The 17,617-nt window shown below is 38.1% G+C and overlaps 1 protein-coding gene across 6 annotated transcripts in view; it reads right to left on the bottom strand.

Annotated features, from left to right (window-relative positions):
* Positions 1-17,617, bottom strand: part of CAMK2D (calcium/calmodulin dependent protein kinase II delta) — a 365,992-nt gene that overhangs the window by 170,524 nt on the left and 177,851 nt on the right. For all 6 annotated transcript variants that reach the window (XM_049885473.1, XM_049885467.1, XM_049885466.1 and 3 more), the window contains exon 4: positions 466-520. In XM_049885473.1, coding sequence (XP_049741430.1) covers positions 466-520 — 55 coding nt within the window. The remainder of the gene's footprint in view (positions 1-465; positions 521-17,617) is intronic.

Genomic DNA, 17,617 nt, shown 5'->3' with positions numbered 1-17,617 from the left:
GGACATTTTCACGTCTGCAAGTAATATCCTGAACCATGCCAGTCTAAGGAGAAAGCCAATGAACTGGAGCCAAGAATGGGAGCTTGATGATGTTGCTGAAACCCCAAATTAAGCAACTCTTGATCCACCTTTCCTTGGGTTCTTTTTATGCAAGATAATAAATTATACATACCATAGCTCAAAAAAATCCAACAGAAAATATTGCGTATGTCAGCCATTTTTTTACCCTAAGGTTAAACTGATAGCTACTTATGATATACAATGGATACTCCAAAAGGAGACAGACTTATAACCTGTTTCACTTATAAAGATTAATTTAAATTTTAAATAAATACTGTTGAGCATATAATATTTAAAAAATATTATGGTCATTAATTTGGACTGTACAATAAGAAAAATCATGTTTAATTAAAAATGGTCTTGAAATAGACTACAAAAGTAAATGAACACAAAGTGTGTACTTACAAATCAAACACCAAGTAATGGAAGCCCTCTTCTGATATGCTGTCATGAAGCCGCACTAAAGAAAAAAAAAGACAGAAGAAGGTTTGTGTTATATGTATTCCAATGATCAACATTAAACCAGACTCTTAACACTCCTAACAGGCATCAGGACTCGTACTAAAAACATTAGCATCACTCTTTATTTTAGCCTTTGATAAATCTGTGTTCTTTACAACAAGGCTGGCTTGGGTACTGGCTCTGATAATTATTAACTGCATGATCTGAATGATAACAGTACCTACACTTTATACGATTGTTGTGAAGATTGAACGAGACAATACAAATAAAAGCCACATATTACTAGGCAGTTGCTGTTACTAGGTACTGTCAAGTTGATTTCGACTCATAGCAACCCCATGTGACAGAGCAGAACTCCGCCACAGGGTTTCTTGACTGTAATCTTTATGGAAGTGAATTGCTAGGTCTTTCTTCCAAAGAGTGGCTGGGTATGTTCGAACTGTCAACGTTTCGGTTAGCAGCCAAGCACATAAACAAGAGAAAACACTACATAAAATCCATACATTCAATGTTACCAAGTTCTAGCAATTCCTCCACTATGAGTCTCTTCCTTGCCATTCCATTTGCTAATCACCCTAGTTTAGGTCCTCACCAATTCATGCCTTGATCACTATAACAGGCAGCAAGAGGGATCACTTTAGGAGTCTACTGATTTGTCTCCCTGCCTCTGCTCTCCCTTTTTTCCAGTCATTCCTACATATCTCTGCCTGGCCAATCTGTCAAACCAGTTTTTATTATGCTATTTCTTTGCTTAAGATGCCAAATCCATTTACTAAGTTACTAGTCAAATATAAGCAGAAAGCACTTTTAATAAAAAAATCCACTAGTTCTCCAAATTAATACAACTTCAAATTTTCCAGAGTTAGAATTTCACTGATAACTTTGGCCAAAAACAATGCTTCTCTCTTCTAATTTTAAAATAAGCATTGTCTAATCTACATCATGATACAAAACTTACATATTGCTTTGTTTGCTATTTATTTTTACATAAGCATTGCCTCCACCCCACATCCTGTTCCCACAGATGGGCAACTCTTCTAGAACAGACACTAATGATTTTCTTTTCTGATTAACCAAATCACTTGGGGTGGCTTGACCTCCACTGGGTGCAGCAGAGAACAAGGAAAACAACAAGGTCACAGGGCACAAATGCTTTCATAAAAGTCACTACAAAAGGAGAATGATCTCCACTATGACCTGTCCTTAGTATGTTCCCTATGCAGGGATGGCCACCAAGTGGAAAACCTGGATTCAACAGAACATTTAGCTTATCACAAACTACAATCATCTACAGAGGAAGTCTGTGGTACCATAAGATTCTGAAGCTCATAAACTTAATAAAATCTCCCTTCTTTACAATACAAATCCATCTATTTCAGATCTCATCCCTGGCTAACTGTAAAATCCCTTTCCAAACTGCTCTTCAAAAATTTCTTCAAAAGGGAAGAGGCCCTGGATAAGCAAAGCATTACTAAAAAAGAACAAAGTGGGCGGCCTCGCACTGCCTGGTTTTTTAACCTATTATACCGCCATGGTGGTCAAAACAGCCTGGTACTGGTACAACAACAGATACATAGACCAATGGAACAGAATTGAGAATCCAGACATAAATTCATCCACTTATGAGTAGCTGATATTTGACAAAGGCCCAAAGTCCGTTAATTGGGGAAAGACAGTCTCTTTAACAAATAATGCTGGCATAACTGGATATCCATCTGCAAAAAAATAAAATAAGACCCATCCTCACGCCATGTACAAAAAACTAACTCAAAATGGATCAAAGATCTAAATATAAAATCTAAAATGATAATTATCACGGAAGAAAAAATAGGGATAACACTAGAAGCCCTAATACCTGGCATAAACGGTATACAAAACATTACTAACAATGCACAAACACCAGAAGGGAAACTAGATAACTGGAAGCTCCTAAAAATCAAACACTTACGCTCATCCAAAGACTTTACCAAGAGAGTAAAAAGACAACCTACAGACTCGGAAAAAAATTTTTGGCTACAACAAATCTGATCAGGGTCTAATCTCTAAAGTCTACAAGATAATTCAAAACCTCAACAACAAAAAGGCTAATAACCCAATTAAAAAATGGGCAAAGGATATGAACAGGCACTTCACCAAAGACATTCAGGTGGCTAACAGATATATCAGGAAATGCTCACCATCATTAGCCATTAGAGAAATGCAAATCAAAACGTTTAAAACGAGATACCATCTCATCCCAACGAGGCTCGTATTAATCCGAAAAACAGAAAATAATAAATGTTGGACAGGTGTGGACAGACTGGAACACTTATACACTGCTGGTGGGACTGTAAAATGGTACAACCACTTTGGAAATCAATTTGATGCTTCCTCAAAGAGCTAGAAATAGAGCTACCATACAATCCAGCAATCCCACTCCTTGGAATATATTCTAGAGAAATAAGAGCCCTCACATGAATAGATATATGCACACCCATGTTCATTGAGGAACTGTTCACAATAGCAAAAAGATGGAAAAAACCTAGGTGGCCATCAACAGATGAATGGATAAACAAATTATGGTATATACACATAGCAGAATACTATGCAACAATAAAGAACAATGACAAATCCATGAAACATCTCATAATATGGAGGAATCTGGAAGGCGTTATGCTGAGTGAAATTAGTCAGTCGCAAAAGGACAAATATTGTATGAGACCACTATTATAAGAACTCAAGAAAAGATTTAAACACAGAAGAAAACATTCTTCGATGGTTACAAGAGTGGGGAGGGATGAAGGGAGAGGGGTATTCACTAACTGGATAGTAGACAAGAATTATTTCAGGTGAAGGGAAGGACAATACACAATACAGTGGAACTCAGCACAACTGGACTAAACGAAAGGCTAAGAAGTTTCCTGAATACAACCACTTTTTGAGGAACATAGTAGTAGGGGCAGGTGTCGGGGGACCATGGTTTCGGGGAACAGCTAGGCCAACTGGCATAACAAAGCGTATTAACGTTCTGCAACCCACTTTGATGAGTGGCGTGAGGGTCGTAAAAGCTAGCAAGCGGCCATCTAAGATGTATAAATTGGTCCCAACCCACCTGGAGCAAAGGAGAATGAAGAACACCAAAAACACAAGGAAAATATGAGCCCAAGAGACAGAAAGAGCCACATAAACCAGAGACTCCCTCAGCCTGAGACCAGAAAAACTAGATGGTGCCCAGCTACCACCAATGACTGCCCTGGCAGGGAATAAAACAGAGTCCCTGATGGAGCAGGAGAAAAGTGGGGTGCAGAACTCAAATTCTAGTAAAAAGACTAGACTTAACGATCTCATTGAGACTGGAGGGACCCCAGAGGACATGGCCCCCAGGCTCTGTTAGCCCAAAACTAAAACCACTCCTGAAGCCAAGTCTTCAAAGATTAGACTGGTCTATAAGACATACAATGATACTGCTGAGGAGCGTGCTTCTTAGCTCAAGTAGACACATGAGACTAAGTGGGCAGCTCCTGTCTGGAGGCGAGATGAGAAGGCAGAGGAGGATAGGAGCTGGCTGAACGGACATGGAAAATACAGAGTGGAGAGGAGGAGTGTGTTGTCACATTATAGGAAGAGCAACTAGGGTCACATAAAAATGTGTGTATATAATAGCAAAAAGTCGGAAGCAACCAAGGTGTCCATCAACGGATGAATGGGTAAATAAATTGTGGTATATTCACACAATGGAATACTACGCATCAATAAAGAACAGTGACGAATCTGTGAAACATTTCATAACATGGAGGAACCTGGAAGGCACTATGCTGAGCGAAATTAGTCAGAGGCAAAAGGACAAATATTGTATAAGACCACTATTATAAGATCTTGAGAAATAGTAAACCTGAGAAGAACACATACTTTTGTGGTTACGAGGGGGGGATGGAAGGAGGGTGGGAGAGGGTTTTTTATTGATTAATCAGTAGATAAGAACTGCTTTAGGTGAAGGGAAAGACAACACTCAATACATGGAAGGTCAGTTCAATTGGAATGGACCAAAAGCAAAGAAGTTTCCGGGATAAAATGAATGCTTCAAAGGTCAGCGGAGCAAGGGCGGGGGTCTGGGGAACATGGTTTGCGGGGACTTCTAAGTCAATTGGCAATATAATTCTATTATGAAATCATTCTGCATACCACTTTGAAATGTGGCGTCTGGGGTCTTAAATGCTAACAAGCGGCCATCTAAGATGCATCAATTGGTCTCAACCCAACTAGAGCAAAGGAAAATGAAGAACACCAAGGCCACGCGACAACTAAGAGCCCAACAGACAGAAAGGGCCACATGAACCAGAGACCTACATCATCCCGAGACCAGAAGAACTAGTTGGTGCCCGGCCACAATCGATGACTGCCCTGACAGGGAGCACAGCAGAGGACCCCTGAGGGAGCAGGAGATCAGTGGGATACAGACCCCAAATTCTCATAAAAAGACCAAACTTAACGGTCTGACTGAGACTAGAGGAATCCTGGCGGCCATGCTCCCCAGACCTTCTGTTGGCACAGGACAGGAACCATCCCCGAAGACAACTCATCAGACATGGAAGGGACTGGTCAGCGGGTGGGAGAGGGACGCTGATGAAGAGTGAGCTAATTATATCAGGTGGACACTTGAGATTGTGTTGGCAACTCTTGTCTGGAGGGGGGATGGGAGGATAGAGAGAGAGGTAAGCTGGCAAAATTGTCACGAAAGGAGAGACTGAAAGGGCTGACTCAAGAGGGGGAGAGCAAGTGGGAGTAGGGAGTGAGATGTATGTAAACTTATATGTGACAGACTGGATCTGTAAACGTTTACTTGAAGCTTAATAAAAGTTAATTAAAAAAAAATCTTAGAAAAAAAAATGTGTGTATAAGTTTTTGTATGAGAAACTGACTTAAATTGTAAACTTTCCACAATAAAAAAAGAAAAAAAAATTCCCCAAGGTGGAGAGAACAAGACTTTTGCTTTACCTCTAATTATACATTACCACTGGAAAATGGAGTCCTAGTGACACAGTAGATAAGAGCTTGGCTGCTAACCAAAATGTTAGCAGTTCGAATCCACCAACCACTTCTTGGAAACCCTATGGGGCAGTTCTATTCTGTTTTATAGAGTCGCAATGAGCTGGGATTGACTCGATGACAACGGTTACTTTTTTTTTTTTTTATTGGTAAAACATAGATTTTCTATTATCATCAGCATAAGGAGGGGGTGTCTTAATGTAGGCCACTGTGAGGCCAATGCAGTTCAGTCTCAGACCCTCTAGTCCACTTGGCTCTTGAGTGCATGAAATATAAACACTCTACAATCTCCCCTTCCTTGTCTTATTTTTCTCAAATTGTTACCCTTGAATCCATCAAACACTGCTCATTTCTTCAGTATATAGTTTTCTTCTCATCAATATTACCAAACAGGAACCGTATCTGGTAAGTCTCTGTATCCCTCAAAGAGACTTGACATAGTATTTTCATAAAATAGTGTTTGAACATCAACTATATGCAGTGCTAGGCACTCTTTCAGGGTATAGAAATTTTCACCAAAGCTGGTTATACCTGTATATGTCTAAAATAAAATGATTAATGCACAAGCAATTGTCCTGTAACTTTAATTGTGTGAACAGTATTGTTCAGTTTGACTATATCAAAGATGCCTGCTACTATTGTTTAAGGTAATGCTGACAAAGAATACCAAAAGTTTGACTTGATGAGGTATTTCCGGCTCATGGTCATTCAGCACAGCAAAGAAAGCCAGGTCATGGCTGATAACTCACTGCTCAGGCTTTGTGGAAAGACAGTCTCACAGATAACACATTCACCACCTATAACACAGTCTGTGGCTAAGTAAGTTCAAATAATGACATGACTACTTAAATAATGCCACCTCATTTATTTTTTTATTTGCCTAATATAAGGTTAAAGGTAATATATTAAATAATTCAAAACGTATGAAGTATTGACAGTTATTCTGTGAAAATAAGATAGGTGCCTATGCTATCAAAGTTAAAAAGTAAAAATCACAATGTGAGCAGAAGAAAATCAACATTTCTTTCTTCCACTGACTCAAGATAAAAGCTTCAACTGGAGGTGTGACCTCGGTGTTGAGGTCAAAGGGTGGAAAAGCTGAACAGAGAAGGATTTTTCAGGTAATGCTGGAGAAGGAATACTAATTTGTGGTTATATTTGGAATAAAATTCTCTTAATACAATTACCATTAGCTTACTAATACTTGTAAACAATCACCATTTGGAAATGAATTATTTTTTGAACAAGTTTCAAGAGTTATTTAAATACATGTGTAATGATCAAACGTATGATAAGGCTTTTGTTCAAAACCCGTGTCACAAGAACATGTAGCTGGCAAAGCACATGATAATGGTTAAAGACAAACTATTTGGCCAGGTTTACTCTTTTTGCAACACACAATTCCAAAATAATCCCCAGTATTTCCAACTGTTTGACCACATGGGTTAATTCTGAATGAATGATGATAGTAACAGAAGAAAGAAGTCAGCATCACCCTCACTTGAATAAATATATAAATATTTTTTCTTTCTCCCTTTATTCCTTTCTTCTGTATGTCCCTCCCTGCTTTCCTTCCACTCTTCTTTTGTTCATGTTATTTGTTTCCTAAAATAATTAAAAAAAAAATCAGAACTACATGAAACTGTCACAATTTCTATTTACTAACAAAACTACGTAATACAATGCATGCAAAAGCTGGACAATGAAAAAGGAAGAACGAAGAAGAACTGGCACCTTTGAGCTGTGGTGCTGGTGAACAACACTGAATATACTATAAAAAAAGGACTGCCAAAATAAATAAATAAATGTCTTAGAAGAAGTAGAACCAGAATGCTCCTTAGAAGGGAGAATGACGAGACTTCATCTAAATTATTTTGGACATGTTATCAGGAGGGACCCGTCCTTGAAGAAGGCCATCATGCTGGGTAAAGTGGAGGGTCAGTGAAAAGGAGGAAGAACCTCAACGAGATGGTCTGACACAGTGGCTGCAACAATGGCCTCAAGCGTAACGACTGTAAGGATGGCACAAGATTGGGCAGCGTTTTGCTCTGTTGTACACAGGGTCGCTACCAGTTGGAACCAACTCTACAGCACCTAACAACAACATGTAATACAATATTTACAGGGACTTTCCACATGTTTATCATTACATTGAGAATGTGTTTGTTTCCTTTTAAAATTTTAACTCTTTATTATTCTTAGAGTTAATTATATGTCTATACATTCTGGAAGACAGTGTCTTACATAGTTGCCAATATCATCCATTTCTCTTCAAGCCTTTTCTGTCAGTCAAAAATGTCCTTCATATTCATCCTTCTTTTTTTTCTTTTTAACAGGTGTCAAGGGTTGAAAATTGTTTTTACTTTTATAAAAAAGTTGCATTAATTATTCCCTAAAAATAATTGTCAATTCCCTTTTACACCAAAGGAATTACACAAAGTTCTGTTCCTCACAGCTGTCAGCACATGATTGACTGCATAGCCAGCACTGAAAGCACTGTGGCTGCATATTGAAACATACTGTACCACTTTCTAAAGATGGTATTTTTCTCTTCCTGCCATAAGCTACACATATGGGTGTACACAATTAGCCTAATTACAGTCATCCCTAAGATACTTTTGGAGAAAAATTTTAAAGAAGACAATGACAAAAGCATTTCAGAAAACAGGTTATAATACACCTTGCCAGGAATTTTTTTCTGAAGTTTGTTCAAAGGTAAAATCAAGTTTATGAATAAATAAACTTTCATAAATTATGAGACAGTATAACAGTTCTTATCTAGAGTAAAACATTAAATTCTAGTAGTGTAACTATGAGATTTATAAAGCGGAACAGGAAGCTAAAATCTTTCCAAACATTAGTTATTAACCCAGGGCCTAATTCTATTCTTCTCTCTGTTACATACATTCTAAATTTGGTAATTTGCATTCAAGGAATCAAAGGCTCACCATGTCTCTTCTCGTTGAATTCTATGTTCTTGTATGATTTCACTACAGCTCTAATTACTAGCTCCACAATGAAGGGGTCAAATAAGACCAAAAGGAACAAGTAAGACCACAGCCCCTGTAATTAAATTAATTTGAAATACCAGTGGCATAGCCTCTAGCATCACAGCAACACAAAAGCCACCAGAGTATAACAAACTGACAGTCAAGTGGTGGGCATTTTAAGTTGTTGTTGTTAGGTGCCGTCGAGTCGGTTCCGACTCATAGTGACCCTATGCACAATAGAACGAAACACTGCCCAGTCCTGAGCCATCCTTACAATCGTTGTTATGCTTGAGCTCATTGTTGCAGTCACTGTGTCAATCCACTTCGTTGAGTGTCTTCCTGTTTTCCACTGACCCTGTATCCTGCCAAGCATGATGTCCTTATCCAGGGACTGACCCCTCCTGACAACCTGTCCAAAGTATGTAAGACGCAGTCTCGGCATCCTCGCCTCCAAGGAGCACTCTGGCTGTACTTCTTCCAAGACAGACCTGTTCGTTCTTTTGGCAGTCCATGGTGTGTTCAATATTCCTCGCCAACACCACAATTCAAAGGTGTCAATTCTTCTTCGGTCTTCCTTATTCATTGTCCAGCTTTCACATGCATGCAATGTGATTGAAAATACCATCGCTTGGGTCAGGTGCACCTTAGTCTTCAAGGTGATATCTTTGCTCTTCAACACTTTAAAGAGGTCCTTTCAGCAGCTTTACCCAATGCAATGCATCTTTTGATTTCTTGTCTGCTGCTTCCACAGCTGTTGATTGTGGATCCAAGTAAAATGAAATCCTTGACAACTTCAATCTTTTCTCCATTTATCATGATGTTGCTTATTGGTCCAGTTGGGAGGATTTTCATTTTCTTTATGTTGAGGTGCAATCCATACTGAAGGCTGTGGTCTTTGATCTTCATTAGTAAGTGCTTCAAGTCCTCTTCACTTTCAGCAAACAAGGTTGTGTCATCTGCATAACGCAGGTTGTTAATGAGTCTTCCTCCAATTCTAATGCCCCGTTCTTCTTCATATAGTCCAGCTTCTTGTGTTATTTGCTCAGCATACAGACTGAATAGGTATGGTGAAAGAATACAACTCTGATGCACACCTTTCCTGACTTTAAACCAATCAGTATTGTAAGTTAGGTGCCTTAATTTAGTTATGATAGCTTCCACTGTCAAATCTGACTTTCATGAAATTGCAATCACAGTAGTCTTCAAGTATGCTGGGTCTCCCTTCATAAATTTGTTCCTCACCATTTTGGGAAAGGTATGTCTTCTGGTTACTCCAATGATGGGTCTTGCAGGTTCAATCTGATAAATCCACTCTAACATGCCAATTTCCCTAGGCCTTTGGATGTGTCCTTCTATAGTATACCAAGGCAGGTCAGGCATTTCAACTTGATTTATGGTAGGCCAGTGCTTTATCCTTGCTTCAGTGAACCAACCAAATAAACTATTTTCTAACATCTTGAACTGAAACACTGAATGAAAAGTCTGTGCTTAGTGGGCCCATATCAGACTGATGCAACTTTATGCTCCTTGCACCATTACCTTGACCCCTAATAACCATTCCCACAAATATTCTCCAGGATTCTGTTTGTATACATTAGAAAAATCAAGCAGTTCTTTTGGAGTGTAGCATACCTCGTCATGGTTCATACGTTGTACTGCACCTCTTGGGGCTCACTGGGACTTAAGTCTAGGTATACGTCTAGAAGCAAAAATGGGTGATGACTGTGAGTTCTGGGGATATTCTGCAATGTCTTGTAAGGCTTTTGTCTCAGGCAATTTCCAGAAATGCCGTAAGCACTGGGTTAATCTTATTAAATTGAGGTAGAAGAGGTAATCGTTTTACTGGGGAGGGTGGCCTGGCTGGAAAAAAAAAATGGAGTAATCACTTCAGATGGGAGTGAGAGGACTGGTTCTGTTGGCAGGAGTAATTCAACAGAATTTAGGGGCTTAATGTTCCCAGCTTCCCGATTATCTGCTCCCATGTCCCTATCTCAAGCTTCAGGATCCCATTTCTTCCCAATCAATGCCCTCACTTTAACTTTAGACACCATTTGAGGTTGGGAATTCAACTGGCGTTATAACTCAGTCACTCTTATGATAGGACTCTGGGTTTGGTTTTTGGCAATATCAGCTCTATTACTATAAGAAATAAGGCTCTCCTTCAGGGCAAAAGCAGCAACTTTTAGGTCTTGCATGTGACGCTTGAGCTGTGTCTCTGAAGCTCTGAGCTCATCCCTTTTACCACTTTATCTAGCAAAAGTATGACCAAAAAACCAGCTTCCTTATACTTCCCCTTCTGTCAAAATTGTAGAAAGGTATCAAATATCCAACCACCCAGAGCCTTGTCTCTCACAAATATTTGATCCATTGGTGGTGATATTGTGTGTATTTCTATTGTCACCTTATGCCATGGGTTAGCAGCACCGTCTTTACTACTGGAGGCAGAGTCATCACCACTAGCCAGGCTTGATATCTAATTCAGAAAACTCATACTTATGATTTCGTTCCTCTAGAAGCACTCTCTGTACCAAACGTCTGAGGTTGGGTTCTCTAGAGGAGCAAAACCAGTGAAGTGTGTATATAAGTATATATAGAGAGATTTATTTCAAGAAAATGACTCATGCAGCTGTGGAGGCTGGCAAGGCCCAGATCTATGGGTCAGATGTCAGGCTGCAGGCTTCTCCTGATAAATGTGGTTGCAGGGGATAACAAACACAAAATCTGCAAGTCAGGCAGCAGGCTGCTGGCTTATGTCCAAAGAACTGGAAGTCAAAGGATGGCAAGTCAATGCAGGATCGAAAAAGAGAGCAAGGTTTGCCAGAACATCCATATATATTGGATGCAGGCCACACCCCCAAAGAAACTGCCCTTTCAACTGACTGTCTGCTCACCCAGATCACAAAATGGATGATTACATAATATCTGCCAAACCACTGAAAATCATGGCCTAGCCAAGTTGACACACAACCTTGATCTTCACAATATTTCATTTCATTTAAGGCATTAGAAAATATAATAAAATATCTAATTATAGCACTTGCTATGTCAAACAGAATGTGAATAATTTTTGCAAGAATTATTTTATTTAATACATACAACCACTTTAAAGATACTTTAGCATTCTTTTTTCACATGAACATGCACCAGAGAGGTTAAGAAAACTTTCATGGCTTAACGGCTAATAAGTAAACAAGCATGGACCAATAGCCAGAGTTGGATTCTAAAGACCTTGCTTTTATTCAGAATAGTATACGGGCTCCATAAAATATATTTTTCAACAAATTACCACCCAAATACTTTGCAGATTATGAATTTGTTAGAATAAAATATTAAAAAGAGAAGAGGGTAAAATGATTACGATGACGAGAGAAAGAAATGCAGTGCTAACTAAAACCTATTTTCACAAAAAAAGAAAGCCATTCTGAGTACAAACCAAAAACCAAACCCAGTGCCATCGATTCGATTCCGACTCATAGCGGCCCTATAGGACAGAGTAGAACTGGCCCATAGAGTTTCCAAGGAGCGCCTGGCAGATTCAAACTGCCTTTGTTTAGAAGTCGTAGCACTTAACCACTGGGCCACCAGGGTTTCCATTCTGAGTACAGGCAGTTTAAAATGTGATGCTCTCATTTTGGGGAAGTAAAGGCAATCAGATAATGTCTAAGATACAGAGCCAATAGCAGCCACATTTATCTCCCTATTCAGTTTCTAAACCCTCAGAAAATTGTTAACCCTACTTCACTTCAAATTAGGACTGTTAGCTTTTCCATTGACTCAGTTAATTTACCTTATAGGACATTTAATGCAAGAAATTCACCAAAAGTTAAAGGATCTTGAAAATTCACAAAACATATTGATGTCGTTAGGTGCCATCAAGCCAGTGCCGACTCATAGCGACCCTATGTAGAACAGAACAAAACACTGCCTGGTCCTGTGCCATTCTTACAATCATTATATTTGAGCCCATTCTTGCAGCCACTGTTCCAATCCATCTCGTTGAGGGTCTTCCTCCTTTTCGCTGACCCTCTACTTTACCAAGCATAATACCCTTTCTCCAGGGACTGGTCCTTCCTGATAACATATCCAAAGTACATGAGAGAAAGTCTTACCATCCTAGCTTTCAAGGAACACCTTGGCTGTACTTCTTCCAAGGCAGGCTTGTGCGTTCTTCTGAAAGTCCATGGGATATTTGATATTCTTCACCAATACCATAATTCAAAGGCATCAATTCTTCTTTGGTCTTCCTTATTCACGGTCCAGCTTTCGCATGCATATGAGGCAGCTGAAAATACCATGGGTTGGGTAAGGCATATCTTAGCCTCAAAATGACATCTTTGTTTTTTTTTTTTTTTTTAACACTTTAAAGAGGTCTTTTGCAGCAGATTTGCCCAATGCATCGTTTGATTTCCTGACTGCTGCTTCCATGGGCGTTGATTGTGGATCCAAGGAAAATGAAATTCTTGACAACTTCAATCTTTTCCATTTATCATAATGTTGCCCATTGGTCCAACTGTGAGCATTTTTTTCTTTCTGTTGAAGTGCAATCCATATTGAAGGGTGTAGTCTTTGATCTTCATCAGTAAGTGCTTCAAGTTCTCTTCACTTTCAGCAAGCAAGGCTGTGTCATCTGCATACCAGAGGTTGTTAATGAGTCTTCCACCAATCCTGATGCCACATTCTTCTTCATATAGTCCAGCTTCTCAGATTATTTGCTCAGCATACAGACTGAATAAGTATGGTCAAAGGATACAACCCTGATGCACACCTTTTTTGATTCTGAACAATGTGGTATTCCCTTGCTCTTTTTGAAAGACTGCCTCTTCATCTATGTACAGGTTCTGTGTGACCACAATTAAGTGTTCTGGAGTTCCCATTCTTCTCAATGTTATCCATAATTTGTTATGATCCACACAGTTGAATGCTTTTGCATAGTCAAGAAAACATCTTTCTGGTTTTATCTACTTTCAGCCAAGATCCATCTGACATTAGCAATGATATCCCTTGTTCCACGTCCTCTTCTGAATCTGGCTTGAATTTCTGGCAGTTCCCTACTGATGTACTGTGCAACTGCTTTTGACCACATGTCTGTTAGTTTGCCACACTGTGGTGACTTGCATGTTGCTGTGATGCTGGAAGCATTGCCACCGGTATTTCAAACACCAGCACGGTCGCCCTTGGTGGACAGGTTTCAGCGCAGCTTCCTGACTAAGACAGACTAGGAAGAAGGACCTGGCAGTCTACATCTGAGAAAAATGGTTAGTGAAAACCTTACGAAAAATAAAACATATAAAATATTACAAATATAAATTGAATTATTTTTGTTTCCAAAAATTAACATTTCCAAGTCATGGACATTATGGTAACACAGGAAGAGAGAAAGAAGAGAGAAGATGAAGTAGAAGTAGGTAGGCAAGGCATAAGAGGGAAAAAAATAGGAGAATAAAACTCTAAACAGAAGGCATACCAAAGTTGCTTATTAGGTAGAGCTTATTCATTTTGGTGACACATATTAAGGACAATCTGTCAAAAGGAAGTGAACATACTCTTTTATGGAGATCTACCTGTCTAAAAAGACTAATGAAATAAAAAGTGAGCTGTTTCAATTTCAGTACTTCTTCCTTCCCCTTTCACCTCCTAACAGCAGTCCCCCAAAATTAAAATCAAGATTGGTAATTATAATTTTTTGAAATTATTTACAAATATATTATTTGATTCATATAATACTGCTTCTTAATCTTCCTGACAACCCAAACTCATGCAATCTCTTACATCCATGGCTCCCAATGAACCAGGTCTATAAAAATTCATGTCCTTGTGCATCCCACTCCCACTCTGACTCTGGGCTTGGCCATGTGTTTTGTTTTGAGTGATGGGACATTAGCATGTGTGATGCAATCAGACCCGTAATAGCTCTTGCACATTGGAGATGGCCTCTTGGAAATCACATGCCATACTACAAAAAAATAAATACGCTTAGGTTAAACTAAAAGAAAAGAGGCCATATGAAATGAGTGCCTGAGGATGAGAGGTCATCTTGGACACTCTATCACTTGCAGAACTCAAAGATGAATACAGCTGCACAGGCGACCTCTACTACACCCTGTGGAGTAGAACCATCTGACAGAATCCAGTTGATCAACACAATCATCAGAAATAATCAATTAATGTTTTAAGCCACTAAATTTGGGGTAGGAGTTGTTATCCAACAATTGATAAGACAGAAAAAACTTAACTTGAAATGTGTAATTGGTCATCTTAGTCCTTATTTTTAAAAATACTGCCCTTACATAATTATTCAATATTATAAGCAATTTTTATAAAGCAGGAAAATACAACTGTGTTTTAACTCAGGAAATATGAAATACTTAGTATAAATCTCTATAACTGAACATGGTAGGGCAATGCTGCCAATGTTATTATAATACTAATAAAGTAATTCATACAGAACAGATTGTATTGCATCCTCATAATCACTGCTTGCCAGCTCTGAGCAATAGTACTGGCTATAAATGAGGTAGTTTTCACATTTTTTGCTTTGCTATGTCGCATGGGTTGAGGTAGTTGGATTTGGTTCACATACTGGGATGCAAAAATGACAGCTTCTAAGTCAGATCCTTTTTATATTCCCATCAGTAGTTAATTATAATTCGCAGCTAAAGCAAGCACCAGCCAAGTTAGGCCATGCAATGCATCAAGCCTTCCCCAGAAGAGGGTTGTCAGCATTAAGTGCATTTATTTAAAAAAAAAAAAAAATTACTAGTCTCAGAATATTTTAACAGTTAGATGGCAGCACTCCAAAGAGAAACTGCAGCTCAACCATGACTTACTGGTTCTTTTGTGACAAGCTGGTCATTTCTAGAGAGAAAATGCAGAAGTATCTAAAACCAAATTCAAAATCAAACTAACACTTCTAAAAAACTGAGGGCATATCTGTACATGTGCTTTGTTTTTCTTAATCTCTATTTCCTAAACACAAAGTAAGATGGTTAAAGACACTTTGTTTTTTATCTTTTTGGTATAAAATATATGAACTTAAATGCAGTACATTTGAAGGATATACGCACTCTGCTTCTTCAAAATATGCTGCTGTGTATATTGTTCATTGTATCTTAAGTGTATATACACAATTAAATACATATTCTCTCTATATAATTTTTGTTGTTGTTAAATTCAATAGTCCTATAGCACTTATATTTGTTTTTCTTTACTTGTCCCGACAATATACTATTAAAGTTTGGACATAAAAATTTGGGATTTTATTGAAACTACTGTCTTGACAGGAAACCCTGGTGGCATAGCAGTTAAGAGCTACGTCTGCTAACCAAAAGGTCGGCAGTTCGAATCCAACAGGCACTCCTTGGAAACTCTTTGGGGAAGTTCTACTCTGTCCTATAGAGCCACTATGAGCCAGAATTGACTCCATGGCAATGGGTTTGGTTTTTTTTGTTTGTTTGTTTATTGCCTTGCCATAATCCCTAAACGGTAAACAAGAAAATATCCCCTGAAGTCATCTTAAAACTGAACAACAGATTAGCTTCACCAGTGAAAAAGGTTCTGCTTGAGCACATGCTCTTTAAGAACTGTCCAGTGCAATCACACTGACATCAGCGACTGGCAGGGTTAGACAGGAACCTCAGTCAGCAGTGACTTCATGTCAGTGATGGAGGAACAGTTCAGAAAGGGAGGGTGAGAACGGTCACACAACCTGAAGAACATAATCAGTGTCACTAAATTGTACATTGTAGGAACTGTTGAACTGGTGTATGTTTTGCTTTGTATATTCTCAATAACTAAAAACATAGACCAAAAAAAGTTTGGGAGTTTGACTTAGCTAGCTAAGCAAACAAGTAAACTGGTCAGGCATAGAAGATACAATCTGTTTTAATTTTAGATATTTAAACACATAAATTCCTAAAGTAACATAAGAGATATGTATTTTTAACAAAATACTTAGCAATAGGCCCCATTAATAAATGCCAAATATTTTTTTACCCCATTATTGTATACTCAAAAAATAAAATAACTTCTACATCAGAAATTAAAGCAATGTTTTAATAAAATTTCAGATATTTTTCCTGTAGTAATGAGAAAATATTTTTAAACTTAATACTAACATTACATTCAAAAACAATCTACTGCTTGTAGTTATGAAAAATGAATTAAAATTCATTAAACATTTTTGAAATAAGAATATCTAATTATTACATGAAAAACTCAATGGGGCATATTAGCCATATTAATTTTAAAACTATTCTAAAAATACACAGAAAGAATCATGGGATCCCAAGAACAGTCCTGAAGGTCAAGCATAACGACTCTGCTGACTATAGTCTACATCCTCATTCCCAAATTTCCACCTCATTCCTGGTTCCGAATTAACCTTCAAATTTAGATTAGTTTCAATATCTATGGGATCATGCCTGGTTACAAGAAACTGTGACGTCCTTCTAATAGGCCAGAGCTACTTACAAGCCTAGATTATTCAAAAGAGCTTCTGGCTGGTCAAATACCTATTAGTTGGGAGAATTTCAACCTGGAAGATGGTAGAAAGTGGAGAGATATGATCCGTGGCTGCTGACTGTCTATCAGTCACAACACTCATATGACAAACACCATTAACAACATAAGAGAACAATCAGCTAATTTGCCTGAAAGAAAAAAGTCTGAAAGGACTAAATAAAAGAGCGTCTCAGAGGTGGCTACTGAAATATAAAAGCAAATAGATAATTAATTTATTAATACCATTTCCTTCTCATTTTTAATAAATAAAAATATAAATATAAGAGAAAATTAAATTATAAACCCAACCCAGCCCAGTGCCATCGAGTTATAGGCCTAGGAATATCTGAAAATGTTCTTTTTCTTTGAAAAATAATTTAGATTATCCTCTTGCCTATTTTAATTGCATGATTCCATGCTACTTATTATAATTTGTTTTTTAGAAAAGAGATTACATTTCTTGGAAAAGTTATTACTCATTTCAACTCCCCTGTATTAAAAAAAAACTTTCCTCTTTCAATTTTGCTTCAACAATACACATTTTATGTATTTCAATCAGTGGTTCCAACTTTCTTCATTTT

This window comes from Elephas maximus, chromosome 5 (assembly GCF_024166365.1).
Source record: "Elephas maximus indicus isolate mEleMax1 chromosome 5, mEleMax1 primary haplotype, whole genome shotgun sequence".
NCBI lineage: Eukaryota > Metazoa > Chordata > Mammalia > Proboscidea > Elephantidae > Elephas > Elephas maximus.
The sequence above is the reverse complement of the archived record's forward strand: the minus strand, read 5'-3'. Positions and strand labels throughout refer to the sequence as shown.